At 50.4% G+C, this 15,941-nt stretch overlaps 1 protein-coding gene across 4 annotated transcripts in view; it reads left to right on the top strand.

Annotated features, from left to right (window-relative positions):
- Positions 1-11,832, top strand: part of CSMD2 (CUB and Sushi multiple domains 2) — a 291,426-nt gene extending 279,594 nt beyond the window's left edge. For 3 of the 4 annotated variants that reach the window (XM_062620680.1, XM_062620678.1, XM_062620682.1), the window contains 10 exons: positions 1,304-1,377; positions 2,261-2,372; positions 4,041-4,220; positions 4,527-4,592; positions 5,159-5,320; positions 5,903-6,015; positions 6,589-6,676; positions 7,481-7,619; positions 8,182-8,361; positions 9,114-11,832. In XM_062620680.1, the coding sequence (XP_062476664.1) occupies positions 1,304-1,377; positions 2,261-2,372; positions 4,041-4,220; positions 4,527-4,592; positions 5,159-5,320; positions 5,903-6,015; positions 6,589-6,676; positions 7,481-7,619; positions 8,182-8,341 (1,094 nt within the window). In that variant the 3' untranslated portion in view covers positions 8,342-8,361; positions 9,114-11,832. Of the gene's footprint in view, positions 1-1,303; positions 1,378-2,260; positions 2,373-4,040; positions 4,221-4,526; positions 4,593-5,158; positions 5,321-5,902; positions 6,016-6,588; positions 6,677-7,480; positions 7,620-8,181; positions 8,362-9,103 lie in introns of all 4 variants that reach the window. The other variant, XM_062620679.1, reaches the window with a different exon arrangement.
- Positions 11,833-15,941: the final 4,109 nt, after the last annotated feature.

Raw genomic sequence — 15,941 nt, 5'->3', positions numbered from 1 at the left:
TAGACACTGATTTATCGGGGGGCTTCCATGGAAACTGCATCAGTGATAAATGACCAAAGCTCAGCAGGACCGAGTGACGGAAGATGAATTAGCTTGTGCTTCACAGCCCCGCACTGGCCACATTTTGTATCCCTTGTTAGTTACTGCAGCTCCAAGGACCTGGGAACAACACCAACAAGTGCATAATGTTGCAGTGTGAAGAGATTGATTAGTCAGATCATAAAGAATAAAGGCATAAAAATAAGCCACCGTGCCCTTTAGGTGCAGATACTGTGCTCCAGTGTGCTATAGCTGCAGGATATAGTGACCAGCTGCTTCTGTCCTGCTTTGTTGGATTGTGGAAACTTTCCTTAGAGTATTTTTTGTCTTGCACAGTCCTATTAATAGGAGTATTTTGAGTTATTTAGAGAGGAATTTGTTGTAGGGCTCATGATCCTTCTCATAGCACTGTTGAGCAAGTTGAAAAAGGAAGGCTGGGAATCCAGAGCAGACTCTCATCTGATTTCTCTGAGATCCAGCTCCCTGCTAAGGGAGCTACCCCTGGCTGGGTACCAGAACATCCCTGTGGCTAGCACTGCAGATTAGCTCAATCCTGTGATCCCAGGAAGCAGAGAACGTGCTGCTGCTGAACCGCCTTTGAGACAGAAGTTTGGAGTGCTGTAATAATGACAACGCATCTCTTCCTTAATTCCATTGATGCCCTGCTATTGTCGATGCGCTGGGAAGAAAAGAAAGTGATAGATGCTATAGAGGGGTGGCAGCAGGTATTCCTTCTGAATTGTGTGTGTTCATCTTCTGATAGATTGAGGCCAAATGAGGCATACAGAGAGATTATGTGTCTGAGGTGCGTTGAAATCTCCAGGCCCCTTCTATCACTAGGGGATAGCGAGGTTCCAAGGTGCAGTGGCCAAGCTGAGCCCAGAAGGGTGAAGGCAATGACCAAGGCATGGAGAGGACAGGTCACCGCAGCCCTGGGTGCAGGAGAAGGCACAGCCCTCATGAGCAGGTGCTTCACTCATGTATAGGTCAGGGGAAAGGAAGAGTTGTTCCTGACACAAGAGTTCTGTTCTTTTGTTTTCTCCCCGGTGACAGAGTGCCTCTGGTTAGTTCGTGTTGCAGCAGGCAGGGGTTTAAGAAACAAAAAGATCCATGTACTGTCCATAGTTGCTGTGTATTCCTTCAGTAGCAAAGTGTTTCTGTCCTGTCGCAAAGGCACAGCATGATCCTGTGTGGAGAGCAAGGGAAGCTCTGGCGTGGCTTCCACAGCCCCTCTAGAACACTGGCTCTGTTCTTTCCTTTGCAGACCCCAGCCTCACGACGTGTGCGGACCCCGGCGTTCCTCTCTTCGGGATGCAGAACAATTCCCAGGGCTACCAGGTACTGCCCCGGCAGCAGGGTCCCTCAGCTGCGCCCCAGTCCTTGCTGTGGTTACCCATGTCTGAGTCCAGGCATGGATTAACGTGTCCTCCCTGCAGCAGGACATCCCAGCGTGCTCTGTTAGACCCCAGAGCGCGTTCGTCTGGGATTAACTAGCGATGTGTTATTTATGATATTAATTACAGTGCTGATTAATAGCTATTGGTGTAATCAGTATTCACACTGGAGACATAATTTCCATTAATTTTCAGACCAAATTCTGTAGGTGGTTTTCTTAATCTCAGCTCCTCTATGGTATGAAATCAAGTAGAAAGGAGGGAAAAAAACAAAGCAACTCCTCAGGGTGTTCCGTCTCCATCCTCCACCACCATCCCCCTGGATGTCCCTTCCCTGCTGTGACTGGGCCGGGATAGTTGATTCATGTGGCTACTCCTCCAGAGTGGATCTTTCAGTTTTTCTGCTAATTAGTTATCTTAATCCTGGGGTTTAATGAATTAATTCTAGTGCTTAATTAGTACTGAGACACTGTAACTGTGACTTTGACACGAGTTGCCACTCTGAGAGGTGCACACCAGAGAGACAGAAATCACACCCCTTTCTAATAGCACCTGTGTTTGATGCTGGCTTTGGTATATTTAAATGGCAGAGCAGCTTTGCCTCTGTCACTGAAGGAAGGGAACTCCGTGCACAGTTAAAGCTGCAGCTCTCCAGGGACTCTGGGAGCTTTCAACAGCAGGCTGGCAGGGCAGTGAGAGCAGAGAGCAGGTGACTGCCCTCGCCAGCATGCAGGAGATGGAAAAGTGATAGAAGTATTTCTGTATCGCGGTCACGGGCGAGCCACGTCGTGCTGGCGCGTTCAGAGGTTTGTCTCCCCTTGTAACAGGTGGGAAGCATCATCTTCTTCAAGTGCCAGAAGGGGTACCTGCTGCAGGGCTCCACCACCAGGACCTGCCTCCCCAACCTGACGTGGAGCGGCGTGCAGCCCGACTGCGTCCGTAAGTCTTGGGAGAGGCTTGGCCAAGGGAAACGGGTGCCGTTCCCCGCGCTGTGCCTTGCGTGGCTCTGTGCTTCACTGTGCAAATTGCTGGGGCCTGGGGGGAGCTCTGGGAAAACAGGTTCTTGAAGAAAAGGGGGATGGCGCAGCCTGGTGAGTCCCGACGTGGCCACACCAGCAGCCGCTGCTGATCGCAGATGGGTTCTTCTGACTTGCTCCTTCCTCAGAGGCGTAGTTTCAGGTGAAACTTTGTTTTGTGCTTCTGGAAACACGTTTGATGGCTGAGATGTGAGCTCACGCTCCAGGGACCCAGGTTAACATTTAGCCAGAAGGGCTCTCGAGCAGAGCGGTGTTTCTCCTCATCTTTAATAACGTGTTGCTCTTTCTTTTAAGCCATCTATCATCTTTTCCCAGCTACACCAGAAGGAGTTTAATTTAATGTGTTTAAGTGGTACTATCCATCACGGCCTCTGTATCCTAAGTATTAAAAAGCTTTTGCCTCTCCCTTGCGAGGTGGTTTATTGGTGAGATATTTTTCCACTAACAAACCCCATAGGTGCTTATTCTTTGAGCGGCCCAACTGAGGCACCAGCTGCAACAACTCTGGCACATAGCATCAGGGGAGAGGGGGTGCTGGGGGGGTTGAAAGAGAAGATGGTTTTGGCTTACCCGTGCCAGCAAGGTCTGCTGAGGTGTTGCTTTTGGGATTTGTGTAAAGCCTTCTCCCCCCACAGCACGTTGTTGGATGAAGTTACTGCTAATGCGTGCTGAGCTCCATCTCTGAGCTGGGCTGCGGTCCCAGACCACGCGGGTTTGGGTTAGCCTGGCTTTATATTTCATCCTCTGTAAAGCAGGGGTGAAGATAATGCCCCATGAAGGCTGCTGAGGATTTGTTCTCATTCATGAGCAGCTTGAGAGCTACAGGCAGGGCAGTTTTACAGTGAGGGAGGTTCCCATCTCCGTGATTTGTGTTGTAAGTCCTCAAGGAAAGGCCCTTCTTCAGCAGGACCTGATAGAGCAGTGTGGGCACATGCTCAGTCTGGTGGCAGAGAGCTGGACAAGCTTAGCTTTGATTTTTGTGGCCACATCGTGAAAGTTATTGAGAGTTACAGGAATTGATGACTGTGGCACGCTTCTGAGGACTCACTGTGTGATCCTGTGGGCAGGTGGGTGCAAATTATTACTGGAACAGTGATCCCATGAAGAGGAGTTATGCAAAACCAGATCTGTAGCGCACTTCCTCCAGTCACTGGCTTAACTTACTGGGTCTAATGTCCCCTGAAGGCAGTTTTTAGTCTTCAAGTAGACCTGGGACGCAGTTCAAAGGAAGGAGGAAAGTGTCCTTAACATCGCTTGGTTTTGACATTTTTCCAATGAAAGTCAAAAATCCTCATTTTCTGTTTGTGGAAGCTGGAACTGAGGTAAGGATCCCGTGAGAGCTTTAGCCAGAAAGAGCAAAGCAGCCACAAAGCACAGGAAGCTGTCTCGTTAATTCATCTGGCTGGGAAAAGTCCAGGCGTGGCATCGTGTCCCTCAGTGAGCAGAGACAGCTTTTGCTGACAGAAGCTTTTCTAAGAGATTTCTGTCCCTGCTGACGTGGCGGTGCCACTCTTCTGCCTTGGCGTACAGCCGGGTGGTGAATCTCATCTGTTTCCTTTGTGCTTTTCAGCTCACCACTGCAAGCAGCCAGAGACCCCCTCCCACGCTAATGTCGGTGCTCTGGATTTGCCATCTCTGGGCTACACCTTGATCTATTCCTGTCAGAGCGGGTTCTACCTCACCGGAGGATCCGAGCATCGAACTTGCAAAGCAGATGGCAGCTGGACAGGAAAACCACCCATCTGCCTTGGTAAGAGCGCTGAGAGCTCTGCTCTCACGTGTGCCTGCTCCTCTGCAGGGGGGAGCATTGCAGCCCCAGAGAAGACAGCTCACCCCTTAGACCTGCACCAGCAGGCCAGGAGTCCCCTGTGCCTGCCCCATCCCTGGCAGTGCTCAAGGCCAGGTTGGACACAGGGCTTGGAGCAAGCTGCTCCAGTGGAAGGGGTCCCTGCCCGTGGCAGGGGTTGGAGCTGGAGGAGCTTTGAGGTCCCTTCCAACACAGAGCATTCCGTGATGCCATGATACTCACAGCTGTGGTTTGTCCCCCCTCTCTCAGCTGATGTTCGCCCCAGTGGAAGGCCGGTTGGCACCGCGCGGGACCCGCCGCTCACCAGGGTGTCAGGTACCGTAGCAGGGCTCACTCCTCCATGGGACGGACACATTAGCACTCGATCTCACCCCTACCAGGTCCCTCCCTTCCTGTCCAGAAACCCGGCTGTTCCTTGTGGGTATTGACACTGCTGGGCTGGTGCAAGCAGCCCACGTGCCCCATCCCAGGCATGCTCATGGAGAACGGACAGGAGGAGTCAGGCACCACCATCCACTGCCCTCCCCTTGGCACTCTGGAGATCCGAGCCCTCCAGGATGTTTACATGGCACCTTTTCTTTTTAAAAAGGGGCTTTATTAGCTTTTCCTAAGAAATTCTTTTGGGGCTTGGTTTGTTTTTAAAACTCTGGTGTCATTTTTTGTCAAAACAACAGAATTAAAGTCATCAGCTTGTTTGCTCTCCTCTCCTTCTCTTTGTACTCAGGGATAATAACACAGAGAGTGGGTGGGATTTGAGATATTTGAATATGTATTTGTGAATTCAAAGAAAGAAGGAAATCTGCTCTATTTTGATTTCTGAGAAATGGAAATAAATGGTATTGCTTTTGTTTTGATGCATCCCCAATTGCTGTGGTTTCCAGTGCCTGCTGATGTGTTTGCAAAGAATTCCCTTTGGAAAGGCTCCTATGAATACCTGGGGAAGAAGCAGCCTGCGATGCTGTCCGTCACTAGCTTCGACCCTGCCACCAGTAAAGTCAATGCCACTTTGATAGACCACAGCGGCGTGGAGCTCCTGGTGTCTGGTAAGGGAGTTGATGTAGACATCTCTAGGGATCTACACGTGGTACAAGTGCAGTCACAGAGTGAGGGGCAGCGTGCTCAGCTGTGTGCCTGATGCTGATGCTCTGGTAGAGCTGTACAGAACCACCCCGGTTTGAAGTCTCCAGTCTTTTGATTGGACCAAGACAAACAAACTCATGTACCTCAGTTTGCTTTGACTCTACCTGAAAGGCAGCTCTGCCCAGTCCATCATCCATTCCCTCTGTGCTGGAGTGGTGGACTTGGAGTTGAAGATAAACAAGGTTAAATGATGTGGGTGCTCCTTGTCTTGGCCTCCATGGAGCACCAGATTGTTACTGATCCAGTGACATAACCTAAGCATTAATAGTTGAGCCTCTTCCCATGTGTAAAATACCTTTAATATCCTGGGGGGTGGACATGGGATTGCGTGTTCATGGTGTGTTCCCAGCACCTGTACGGGTAGGAGGCAGAGGAGTTGTCCACTCTGAGGTGATGAGGTGATTACTCTCTCATGTAGAGAGTCAGGTACTTGAAACTCAAGTAGCATCACTGTGATCTAGACATGAGAATCACTTGTTTTTCAGGCATTTACAAGAAAGAAGACGTGCACCTGCTTCTGCAGGTTTACCAAATAACGGGGCCAGTGGAGATCTTTGTCAACAAGTTCAAAAACGATAAATGGGCTCTAGATGGACACGTAAGTGCACGGGCTCCTCAGACACCAGCTCCCCCCACACCACTTCTCCCCTTGCTGTCACAATCCCAGCTTTTCTCTCGCTGAAGCTGAGGAAATAACTCCCTTAGCTGGTGTCAAGATGAGGCTGCTGTCCTCAGTGACCTGCTTGCTTGAAGGGGACATGCGGCACTCTTCCAGCACGCGACATGACAGTTGGCTCTTCGTGCTCCCTTGCAGCTGTATGGCTTTTTATTGCCCTGCAGTTTTAAACCTGCAAATCTTCTGCATAACGCTGCAGGAGAAACCAACATGCTTAATCCCATTTTAACGTTTTATGTCTGTTAAACATCAAGCTGGAAGAGCTGATGTTCCCTTATGGAGCCAGCTTCTCACCCCAGTTTCCTTCCTTTGAGATGTGAGAGTTTTAGCAAGTTATTGGGCAGTCAGACTTCTTGAGAAATGCCACGATTTTCTGGGGAATCGAATCACATTAATGCTGTGCATGAGCTTGAAGGAGACCGTGTTAAGATGGGTGCTAAAAACCCAGGGAGGTGTTGAACGCATCTGTTGATCTCTGCTCTCCTGGCCTTGCAGGTCTCGTCAGAGTCTTCAAGTGGCACGTTTGTGTACCAGGGCTTTGTGCGTGGCAAAGGCTTCGGGCAGTTTGGCCTTCAGAGACTTGGTAAAGTTCCTCTACTCAGTGCTTCCTCCCTTGAGTGCTGAAAGCAGGATTTTGGTTGTAGTGGAGGTTTCCAAACAGGGAACATTTCTGCTGTCCCTGGCTTTAATTATCAGCCCTGCTGGGCCACATCTTTCTAGCTGGTTTTGAGCCATCAGGTTTAACCTAACCCTTTCCACTCCTCTCAGAAGAGGAGCTGGTAGAACCCAACCCAGCCACTCAGTCAAGTGCCCTCAAATCTCTGTACCCCAGGGGGGAAATAGAGGTTTCTATTGAAAAACAAGGAGCTTGGAGCCACAAAGTGCACCTGGGCCTTTTTTCTCCATGTTGCCGAATGCCAGACCCAAAAGCCCAGGTCCCATTGCTGCCAGAAGTGTCTCCATCTGACTTTCAGAAATCACAGAGGCACTTGGGCTTGGGCAGCCCAAGGCCTAAGCTCCTAAATACCTCTCCAAATGTGCGTTGAGCTTTGCAGTATCTAGGAATTTTGGAACCTGACTCTGGAGTCTTGTCACCTTTACAGAGAATTAGATGCTCATTATTGCAGCCTTTAAAAGTCTCCCGTAACGCCTAACATTAAGCATCCAAGTTTGAGCATTTTGGTAAGATAAAACTATTTACATCTTTCTTTTATTGCAGTTCTAAATAAATGATGGTGCCTGAGCTAGGCTGGATCTCCAAATCAGCTCAGAAGCTTTTGATTACCTTGCCCCTTATTCTGTTGTTGAGGATATAACCTGTAACTCAAAGCAAACCTCATTTCCCACAGTGCTGTTGTGAAATGTGTTTACTTCTGCTGTGTTTCAGACATCAGCATGATGGAAAATGATCCAGAATCAATAGGACACCATTTTGCATCAAACAGCAGTTCTGTGGCAGCTGCCATTCTTGTGCCTTTCATAGCCCTGATTATTGCAGGGTTTGTGCTTTATCTCTACAAACACAGGTGGGTTTCAGGAATGATGCCAGAAGGTGAAACAAAATCAAGGGGCTGGCAGAAGTATTTGTGAGCTTGTCTTAAGAGCACTTCCCCTAGGTCTGGTTTCTCACTGAATTCAGAAAGTGAAAAAATGATGGAGCAAGCGTGCACGGAGGGGCAAGGGTGTCGGGAGAAGAGAGCATTGAGGGCTTTTATGACCGTTAATAAGATTTGTGGCAACATTAAGTAGGATAAGGCAAAGTAAATTTCGTCCTTCAGCGTTCAAGCTGGCTTTGCATATGGTGTAAATTAGTGATTTCTCCTGATCAATGCATTGCTGTGGAAACGTCGCTGCACTGCAAAGCATCACGCAGACCGGCTGCTCTGTGGAGGGAGCACGCTGTGGGCTACAGCAAAGCCCAAGGAGCTGCTGTGCTACGGACCTAGAGCAGCATCTTCTATAGATCCCTTCTGCCTTTACCCTCTCCAGAAGCAGCTTTGTCCTCCCCGCTGACTTCATGTCTGGGCTGCTCAGTGGCTCCCGCAGGAGTAGCTGTGACCTCTGGATTTTCTCTCTGGCATCCTGCAGGAGAAGACCAAAAGTCCCGTTCAATGGCTACGCCGGCCATGAAAACACCAACGTCCGAGCGACGTTTGAGAACCCAATGTATGACCGGAACCTGCAGCCCACAGACATCATGGCCAACGAGACGGAGTTCACAGTCAGCACCGTGTGCACAGCCGTATAGCGCCGTCCCCTCCGTGGTGAGTGCGGCGCTGCCGCCGCTTCCTCCTGTGTGTCCTCTGGAAGTGCTCTGGTGGAGCAGGGGCTCGAAGGAGCACCCAGAGTGGTTCCCATTGCCCAGGAGGTTGTCTCTGCCCAGGGCAGGACCTCCTGGGCACCAGTGGCAAAGCAAGTCCAAAAGGCCCATGGTGAGAACAGTCACTGGGGGAAGGGGGAAAGGCGTCTCTGGCAGAAGTGGTTCACTGTGTGACTCCAGCCAGGGTGCTCTGCACGGGGATCACAGGAGGGTAAAGCAGGGGGGTAAAAGATTTACTGCAGAGGCACAGAGAAATAACTTGATAAACCAAAGTACCCTGTGGGCTTCTGACAAGGACAGGCCAAGGGGAATGGCTTTAACCTGCCCGAGGGGAGGCTGAGATGAGCTCTGAGGCAGAAGCTCTTCCCTGTGAGGGTGCTGAGGCGCTGGCACGGGGTGCCCAGAGAAGCTGTGGCTGCCCCATCCCTGGCAGTGTTCAAGGCCAGGTTGGACACAGGGGCTTGGAGCAAGCTGCTCCAGTGGAAGGGGTCCCTGCCCGTGGCAGGGGTTGAAACTGGATGAGCGTTAAGGTCCCTTCCAGTCCAAACCAGTCTGGGATTCTATGACTGTAACAGCACTTCTAGATTGGAATGTTCTTAGATAAGGAAGCCGTTGCAGGCTTTCCTAGCATTTCTGTGTGTAATAACAAGCTGTTTCTCTCCTGTCACCCTTCCTTTCCCATTGCCCCAGATCCCTCCAGGGTCGGTGTCTAGTGGATGATTGTGTTTCACCACACGAGTCTCCGTCCATTCCCTCCCCATCTTCCTCCTCCCAACCTTGCTGAGGCTGTGGAGAAGCTGCTACACCTCGTTGGACGTTGTGTTAGCTCCTGAGAGACTGCTGTGTTGTCCGCTGTTGTCCTCAGCCACCCTCTTCATCCTGCCATGGATAACAAAGCCAACCAAAGGTCTGCTCCGGCACAGCCACCCTCTCCCAGCCTGCTGATGGGTCTCAGCCCGATGTCAAGACGTGGGGAAGTGGAGGACCTGGGAGGTGAGGTGATGGGAGGGCTCTTACCGCCTGCTCGTGGTGATGTGTTCCTGGAGGGAGCAGTGGGGCTTGTGGGGTCCCACCAACTGCACCCGCTTTGGGAATTGCTTGGGCAGCGCAGAGGTAAAAGCAGTTTGCAGTGCACAAGGTGTTGAGTGGGGTTTGTGGTGAGCACCAGGGTGGGACAGGATGAGCACTTGCTTTGTCTTTACTTGGGGGTTCTCTGTGGTTCATTTCTTCGTTGTCTTTTCTAACCCAGGGTTTTTGCAGAGGAAGTTCTCAATGGGCCCGTTCCAGTGAGACCCTTTGCAAGCTTTCCTCTTCTTCCCCCTATTTAATTTTCCTTTAGGCATCCTTGCTGGGTTTCTTCTGCCCCATTCTCATTTCAGGCAGCTGTCGGGGCTGGTGAGGAGATGTCCCCTATCTCTATCCTTGTCCCAGCAGCTTGTTGATCTTAGCTGTGCCCAAACACCCTAATGAGGAAATTGCTGACAGACACAAAGGGACAAAAACCTCTTTAGAAAGAACTCTAACAAATAGTGATTTCCCCCCAGTAGCATTCAAAAGCCTTTGCCCTTTCCATATTGATCCTCCAAATGGCAATGCAATAAGAGTTTTAATTTCTATCCAAAGCTGTTTCCTTTATTTCCCAGGGGTAGAAAGGTTGCCTTGGCTTTCATGAGAGCAGATAAGGCAGCTTGACATTTTTCCTCCCTGATGAGAGTGATGCTTTGGAGATGGCGCCGTCCTCCTCTTTCCTAAAGAGGGGAGCTGCTCTTGTTGATTCTGGGCTTTGTTCTGTTTGGTTTGAGTTTGAGTCACAATTTCCTAGGCCAGGCTGGAGCCACGGAGCACAGCTGGATGTGGTGCTGCTGTAGAGCACTGTGTGGCAGCCAGCAGCTGCTTCTTACAGAAGACTTGATGGGAAAACAGAATGAAAACAAATGGGGTGGTGTTTACATCCACGTTTGCATTCAAACCTGGCTTTCCCCTAGCTGAGGTTTTGTCTAGTGAAAGCCACAGGGCAGGGTTTTTCCTCATTTGTTCCTTCGTTCACTCTGTGTGTGTATGTATAAACAGATTGTATTTTTTTTACTTCTGTCTGTTTTTGGCACTCTTGGAGCAAGCAGCATCCTACAGCCTAAAGGTGAGCAGGCAGCCTGCCTGAACTTGCCATCTCTGCTCCTGGAGCCTGCCAGGGTGCTCTGATTTAGTCCTGAGAGGTGGGTGCAAGAGCGAGAGCCCTGCTCGCAGGGGACAGTCAGGGAGACAGAACGCACAGAGCAGTGGAGAGGGTTCCACCTCCCAGCTGGCTGTGGGACTGAATTCCTTGGGGTAGCCAGGCTGGGTGGCAGCAGTGCCCGCTCCTCGCTGGGCATCTCCGGTTTGCAGGACACAGACCCCAGAGCAAGCTGAAGGGTAAGGGAGAGCCTTCCAGTTCATCAGTTGAGTGGCTGCAGTGAAGGCAGAACCAGGACATTCCCCTGGTTCCTTTGCTTGCATCTTCCACAGCTGGTTCCTGCCTTCAGGGCTGTTCTCAGAGCCCATATTTGAGCCCTAGGTCCCTTCCAGCCTCAGTTACTCTGCGCTTCATGCCTTTGGCCAGCCCACAGCCCATTCTCCTGGCTCTTGTCCCCATAACACAGCTGGGGGACCAGGCACCCACACCCATGCGCATCCATCTGTCTCCACTCAAACCCACCCCAACAGCAGATCCCACATCTGCCCTCCAGACCTTGCTGAATCCCCCTCATTCAGTGGAAGGGCCAAGGAGAGGCATGGTTCAAGGTGTGTAAAACAAACCTGCGATGTTTTACCACCGAGGCAGAGAGAAGGGAGGCTCCATTCAAACTTGCTGCTTTCAACACATTCAGTTCCATTTTCTGCTGTTGCCCAAGCCACAAAGGAAGTGGAAGGGGTGTTGTCCCGGGGTGTTGTCCCATGGTTTTGCAAGCTGGCTGGGACCCCATAGGTGACATTCTCCATCCCTGTGCCCAGAACTTGCATTAGCTTAAAAAAATAAAAAATAAAAAAAGGTAAAAAAAGAAAAAAGGTAAAAAAAAAAAAGAAAGAAAAAAAGAATTTAAAAAAGAAAAAAAAAGCCCTCTTTTGTACAGAGATATATTTTTATGAATCAAAAGTTTGTACAGGTAAAAAACACAATGTAAATGTTTTTTCATTATTGTAGTAAACAGTAGTGGAAGATCAGCTTTTTTTTGTAAATGTAATAAAATGTATAAATCTGGTTTACATCCAAGTGTACATATGTAATCTATACATACACCAGCTTGTCTGCAGTATATCCAGTTTAATTTATCTGTCTCTGTATATGAGGCTTCCCCTCGTGTTCAGGCATTTACTGAATTTGAAAGCTATTTTAAATTTTTGACTTCAAATAAAATATAAATTTTTGCATTGCTTTTCTTACATTCCCTGGTGCCTTTTTCATGAGCTGCCAAAGGTTTCTCCTAGGGCCCTCCGGATGCCGACCTGCTCGTACACACACACGCTCGCCTCGTGCCCCAGCTCTTGTGAAGGCCCCACAGCAGTGGATGGAGGAGAACTCAGGCAAGACCAAACCCCTTCCCCATCAGCAAGCTCTTCCCTCCCAGCTGGGACCCACTGTGGTGTAACTGGGTGAGCTTTAAGGTCCCTTCCAGCCCAAACCAGTCTGGGATTCTGTGACATCCGTGTGCCGTCCCTTTTGGTGCCCTCCTCTCTTCTCACTTGCTCTTTTTAAGCTGGAAGTTACTTTGGCAGAGTTTTCTCGTTGGAAAGGGACACTGAATATGTTGTTCTGTGTCTCCTGTTGTGCCTTTCCTCCACACCCAAGGTCAGGAAGGTGGAATGATGCTGCTCAGAGTGACACCATGGGGTGACAACCCTGTGCTTCCATCCCCCCTTAGTTCCTTCTCCTGTGGCTGGGACTCCAAATGAGGTGTTTTGGAGCTTAAAAGCCAAGGCTGTAAACTGAAACATCTGCAAGGAAGCAAAACTTCAGTCTCTTTAAGCCCTAGAGAAAGGCACAGCCAGGCAACAAACCAGTCATTTAGTTGCTGTTGTAATCAGCCTGGACGGAAGAGCTCCGTGCCCCTGCCAGAGCCGTGCAGTCCGTCAGTCCCTGAGAGCATGTTAGGAGGCTGCTTGTTGAGTGTCTGCAGTTCCCAGGTGAGACATTCCCACTTCTCCACCTGATCCGTGCGGGTGGTGGTTCCCCAGTTGCCAGCCATCGCATTGCTGCTGGGTTCTGGAGCCGGAGTCTTCTGCAGAGGGTTTAGTGTCCTCCTCAGAGTGCGTCCTCTGGGGTTCTTGCTGGCGTCCTCAGCGTGCAAATGAGCACCGTGGGGCTGCTCAGCCCCAGATCCCATAGCACTGGGCATTGTGTGCATGCAGTGTTGTACGTACCCCACAGCCACTTGTCCTACATCAGCCAGTCACGAAGGAGGCAGCAGAAGCTGAAGGTGCATGGAAAAGCAGTGTCCCAGTGGGAGAGGGCTGCTCAGGGCTCCCAAACCCTCTGCAGAGAAATAAATGCCTAAAGCACACTGGTGCATCTCCCCCCTTCCAGCAGGTACTCATTTAGCCAGCCCAACAAGCATTTACAGAGCTAATTAACAGCAATTTGTATCAGTGCTTTGTAAATGAGTGATTAACTTCAGCTCTGCTGCCTCCTCCCGGCTCTGGCTGCCTCTGCTTTTTGGCAGAGCTTAGCCTGAAGGAAGCAAATATTGTGCTTATTGTTTCAGTTTGAGAAAGCAGCCGCACTGCTCCTGTCTGCTTCAGCCTCCAGCCCTGGTGGAGTGCAGTGTACTGAGGGATGCCACTGGCTCTGGGGTCCGTAGATGCGTGTCTGGGCAGGGATGGCTCTTCCTCCTCACCCTGAGGCTGGTGCACTGGGAGGAAGGAATTCCAGTGTAGTGGCTGCACTGATTTCACTCCTCAGCCCTCAGAGCAGTAGGAACTGAGCTTGGTTTTACCTTGCTCTGTAGCTTTCTGAAGCAGGTGCTCAGGGTTTCGCTCCTGCACCTAAGGTGCTCTTGGCTGGAGGATTTGAAAACCTTAGAAGAGGTTGGTATGGAACAGCTGTAAAGAGCCTCCAGAGCCATGGTTTGGGGAGCTGGGGGCGGTTAAAGCACCTTAGAAAAGTTACTGGAGTTACCTGGGGGGCTGGGAAGATGAGGAGCATGAGGGGATGCCAAAGGGATGCAGAGAGCGGAAGTCAGAAGCGGTTCCCGGGACTTGAGCTGCAGTGGATTATGCTGCATCTCCTTGAGCTACACCGAGGCCTTGGGTAAAACACACTTGGTTTTATCTCCTAGGAGGATGCTGAGATTGTGCAGATTCCTCCCATCCTCATCCGACCACGAGTGATACCAGATCCATCACAGGGAGCTGTGGGATGAGCAGCGACCACAGTAAATCTGCACCTCAGTGAAAACCCCGAGCATGACATATCTTTGTGTTCTTTAACTGGGATCTTGCATCCAGAGGGAGGAGGGGAGCAGCAGCCAGGATGCCTCTTCAGAAGCGTTCGGAGCACTAAAAGGAGAATGCATAGTTCAGTGCTAGGGGGGGAAATGCATAATTCATTTTCCCAGACTTTGGAAGACCAGAAGAAGTATTTGTCAGAGCAGAGAGGAGGTTGGGGGTTATTTGTGGCTGTGGGTGGAAGGTGTCTGTGAATTGGGCATATGAAAATCCCATGGAGGGGGATTGTGGGGGTGGGCAGAGCAATCCCAGGGGAGTCCTTCAGCCACCTTCGTGTCCTTGTCAGCCAAATTAAAGGGCTTGGATTTAAGATGCTGTGTGACAGCAAACTGCTATAAATGAAGCTGGTTTAGTTATGTCAGTAAAGAGAAAATGATTCCCCTTGTAGCCAGGTGAGTTAATGAATCATTATCATCTTACCTGTACATTTACTGTTCCAGGCTCTGTGTACCCTTGGTGCCTGGCTGTTAACTGTAGGATGTCACTGCCTTGTCCAAGTGCCCTGGGAGCTTTAACCGTGTCCCACAGCCATGAGCAAATCCTTTCCCCTCCATGCTGTGAGTGGCAGCACAGAACACTCGAGGTGGTTCCCAAACAAAACACAGGAAATAACATCTGGATTGCTCCCAAAGCTTTTCCCAGCCCTCCAGCTGGTTTGACCAGCTGCTGGAAGGGCGCACTGAAACCCTTGGGACTGTTGCTTTTCTTCTTCAAACCTCTGCCAGTCTTCCCTTGCTCCAAGATTTACATTTTAACCTGTTGAAAACCCTCATTCAGATACAAGCCAGCAAAACAAACCCAGGAAACCCTGAGGGCAAAACAAAGGTAAGCTTGGAAAAATGGGATCCAGGGGCAACAAAAGCCCCTGAGCAGGAGGAAGCCCAGAACAGGGTGTTCTGTACCCCCCCGGCTGCACTGGCTGCTCTCTGCCCTGCAGGAGGCTGGAGCTCCATTGCTTGGTCCTTTCAGATCCTCATTTTTATTCCCTTTAGTTTTTTGACTTCTTGCTTCCCCGCTGCCATCCCAGTTTGCTGCCCCCGTGCTCCATGGACCTGTGCTGGGCTCGGAAGAGAGCCAAGGGGGAAGAGCTGTCTTTGCAGCTGGCATCAGTACCGGTCCTTGGATGATTGCTGGCAAAACCTCTCTCCTGAGCTGAGGTGGGATTTTTTCTTTGTCCCTCCTTTCTAGAAGCTGAAATAACGACTTGTGAGGAGAGACCCGGCCTCTCGGTCCCAGAGCTTGGCTCTGCCCTGTGCAATCCACATTCAGAGCAGGATGTCTGCAAGACCTTGTGAAAAGTCAGCCTTGCTCTTTGGGATGCTGCGGGGTTCACCCAGACCCATCAGGCTTGTGGCACTGGGGGGAGGAGAGGGTGAGCATCACCCTCAGCTTGCCCAGGCTGCAGGGGGGAATTTCAGCCTGCAAAGGGGCCTTTTAATTCATGGGATCCCTCAGGCTTTCTTGAAATCCTCCTGGAAATACCCTGGGATATAGGGCTATTAAGGTAGATCTATTTGCCAAGCTGAAGCTACTCTTTACTTTTCCCTCTTCTATCAAACTACTTTATATTCTTATTACTGTATTGACAGATCCTTCTCTCCCACTCCAACCCAGCCTTAATTTTCCACTGTTAATCAGGCTCTTTCCACTGTGGCTCTTCTGTAATTAAAGAATTAAAGCCATACCTGAAGAATGCAGATGTGATGGCAGAATGGAACGATTTGGATAAAGCCAGGCCATTCATTATGCATCTCCTTCGATCTTTCATCTCCTGATAAGCTCCAGCAGCCTTTGGAGGGGAAAAAAAAGAAGTAAAGAAGTTATAAAGCCTTTGTGAATTAATGACGTGCAAGAAGCTGGTCCAGGGTACTGGGAAGCTGCAGTTAGCTGTGGGGGCAGGTTTCTTCATGCTCAGACCCACATTAGGCTCTGGGTTGCTCCTTGTGGAAAGGATGGGGGTAGTTGTGACCTGATGCAGTGGGTTTTGGAGGTCACCACATGCAGCCTGGCTCCCAGCCTCCGCACGCAGCAGAGCCCTTCTCCGAGCATC

The sequence above is a fragment of the Pezoporus occidentalis genome, unplaced genomic scaffold, assembly GCF_034315485.1.
Source record: "Pezoporus occidentalis ecotype Australia unplaced genomic scaffold, CSIRO_AGI_Poc_V1 ctg223, whole genome shotgun sequence".
NCBI classification, from domain to species: Eukaryota; Metazoa; Chordata; class Aves; order Psittaciformes; family Psittacidae; genus Pezoporus; species Pezoporus occidentalis.
The sequence above is the reverse complement of the archived record's forward strand: the minus strand, read 5'-3'. Positions and strand labels throughout refer to the sequence as shown.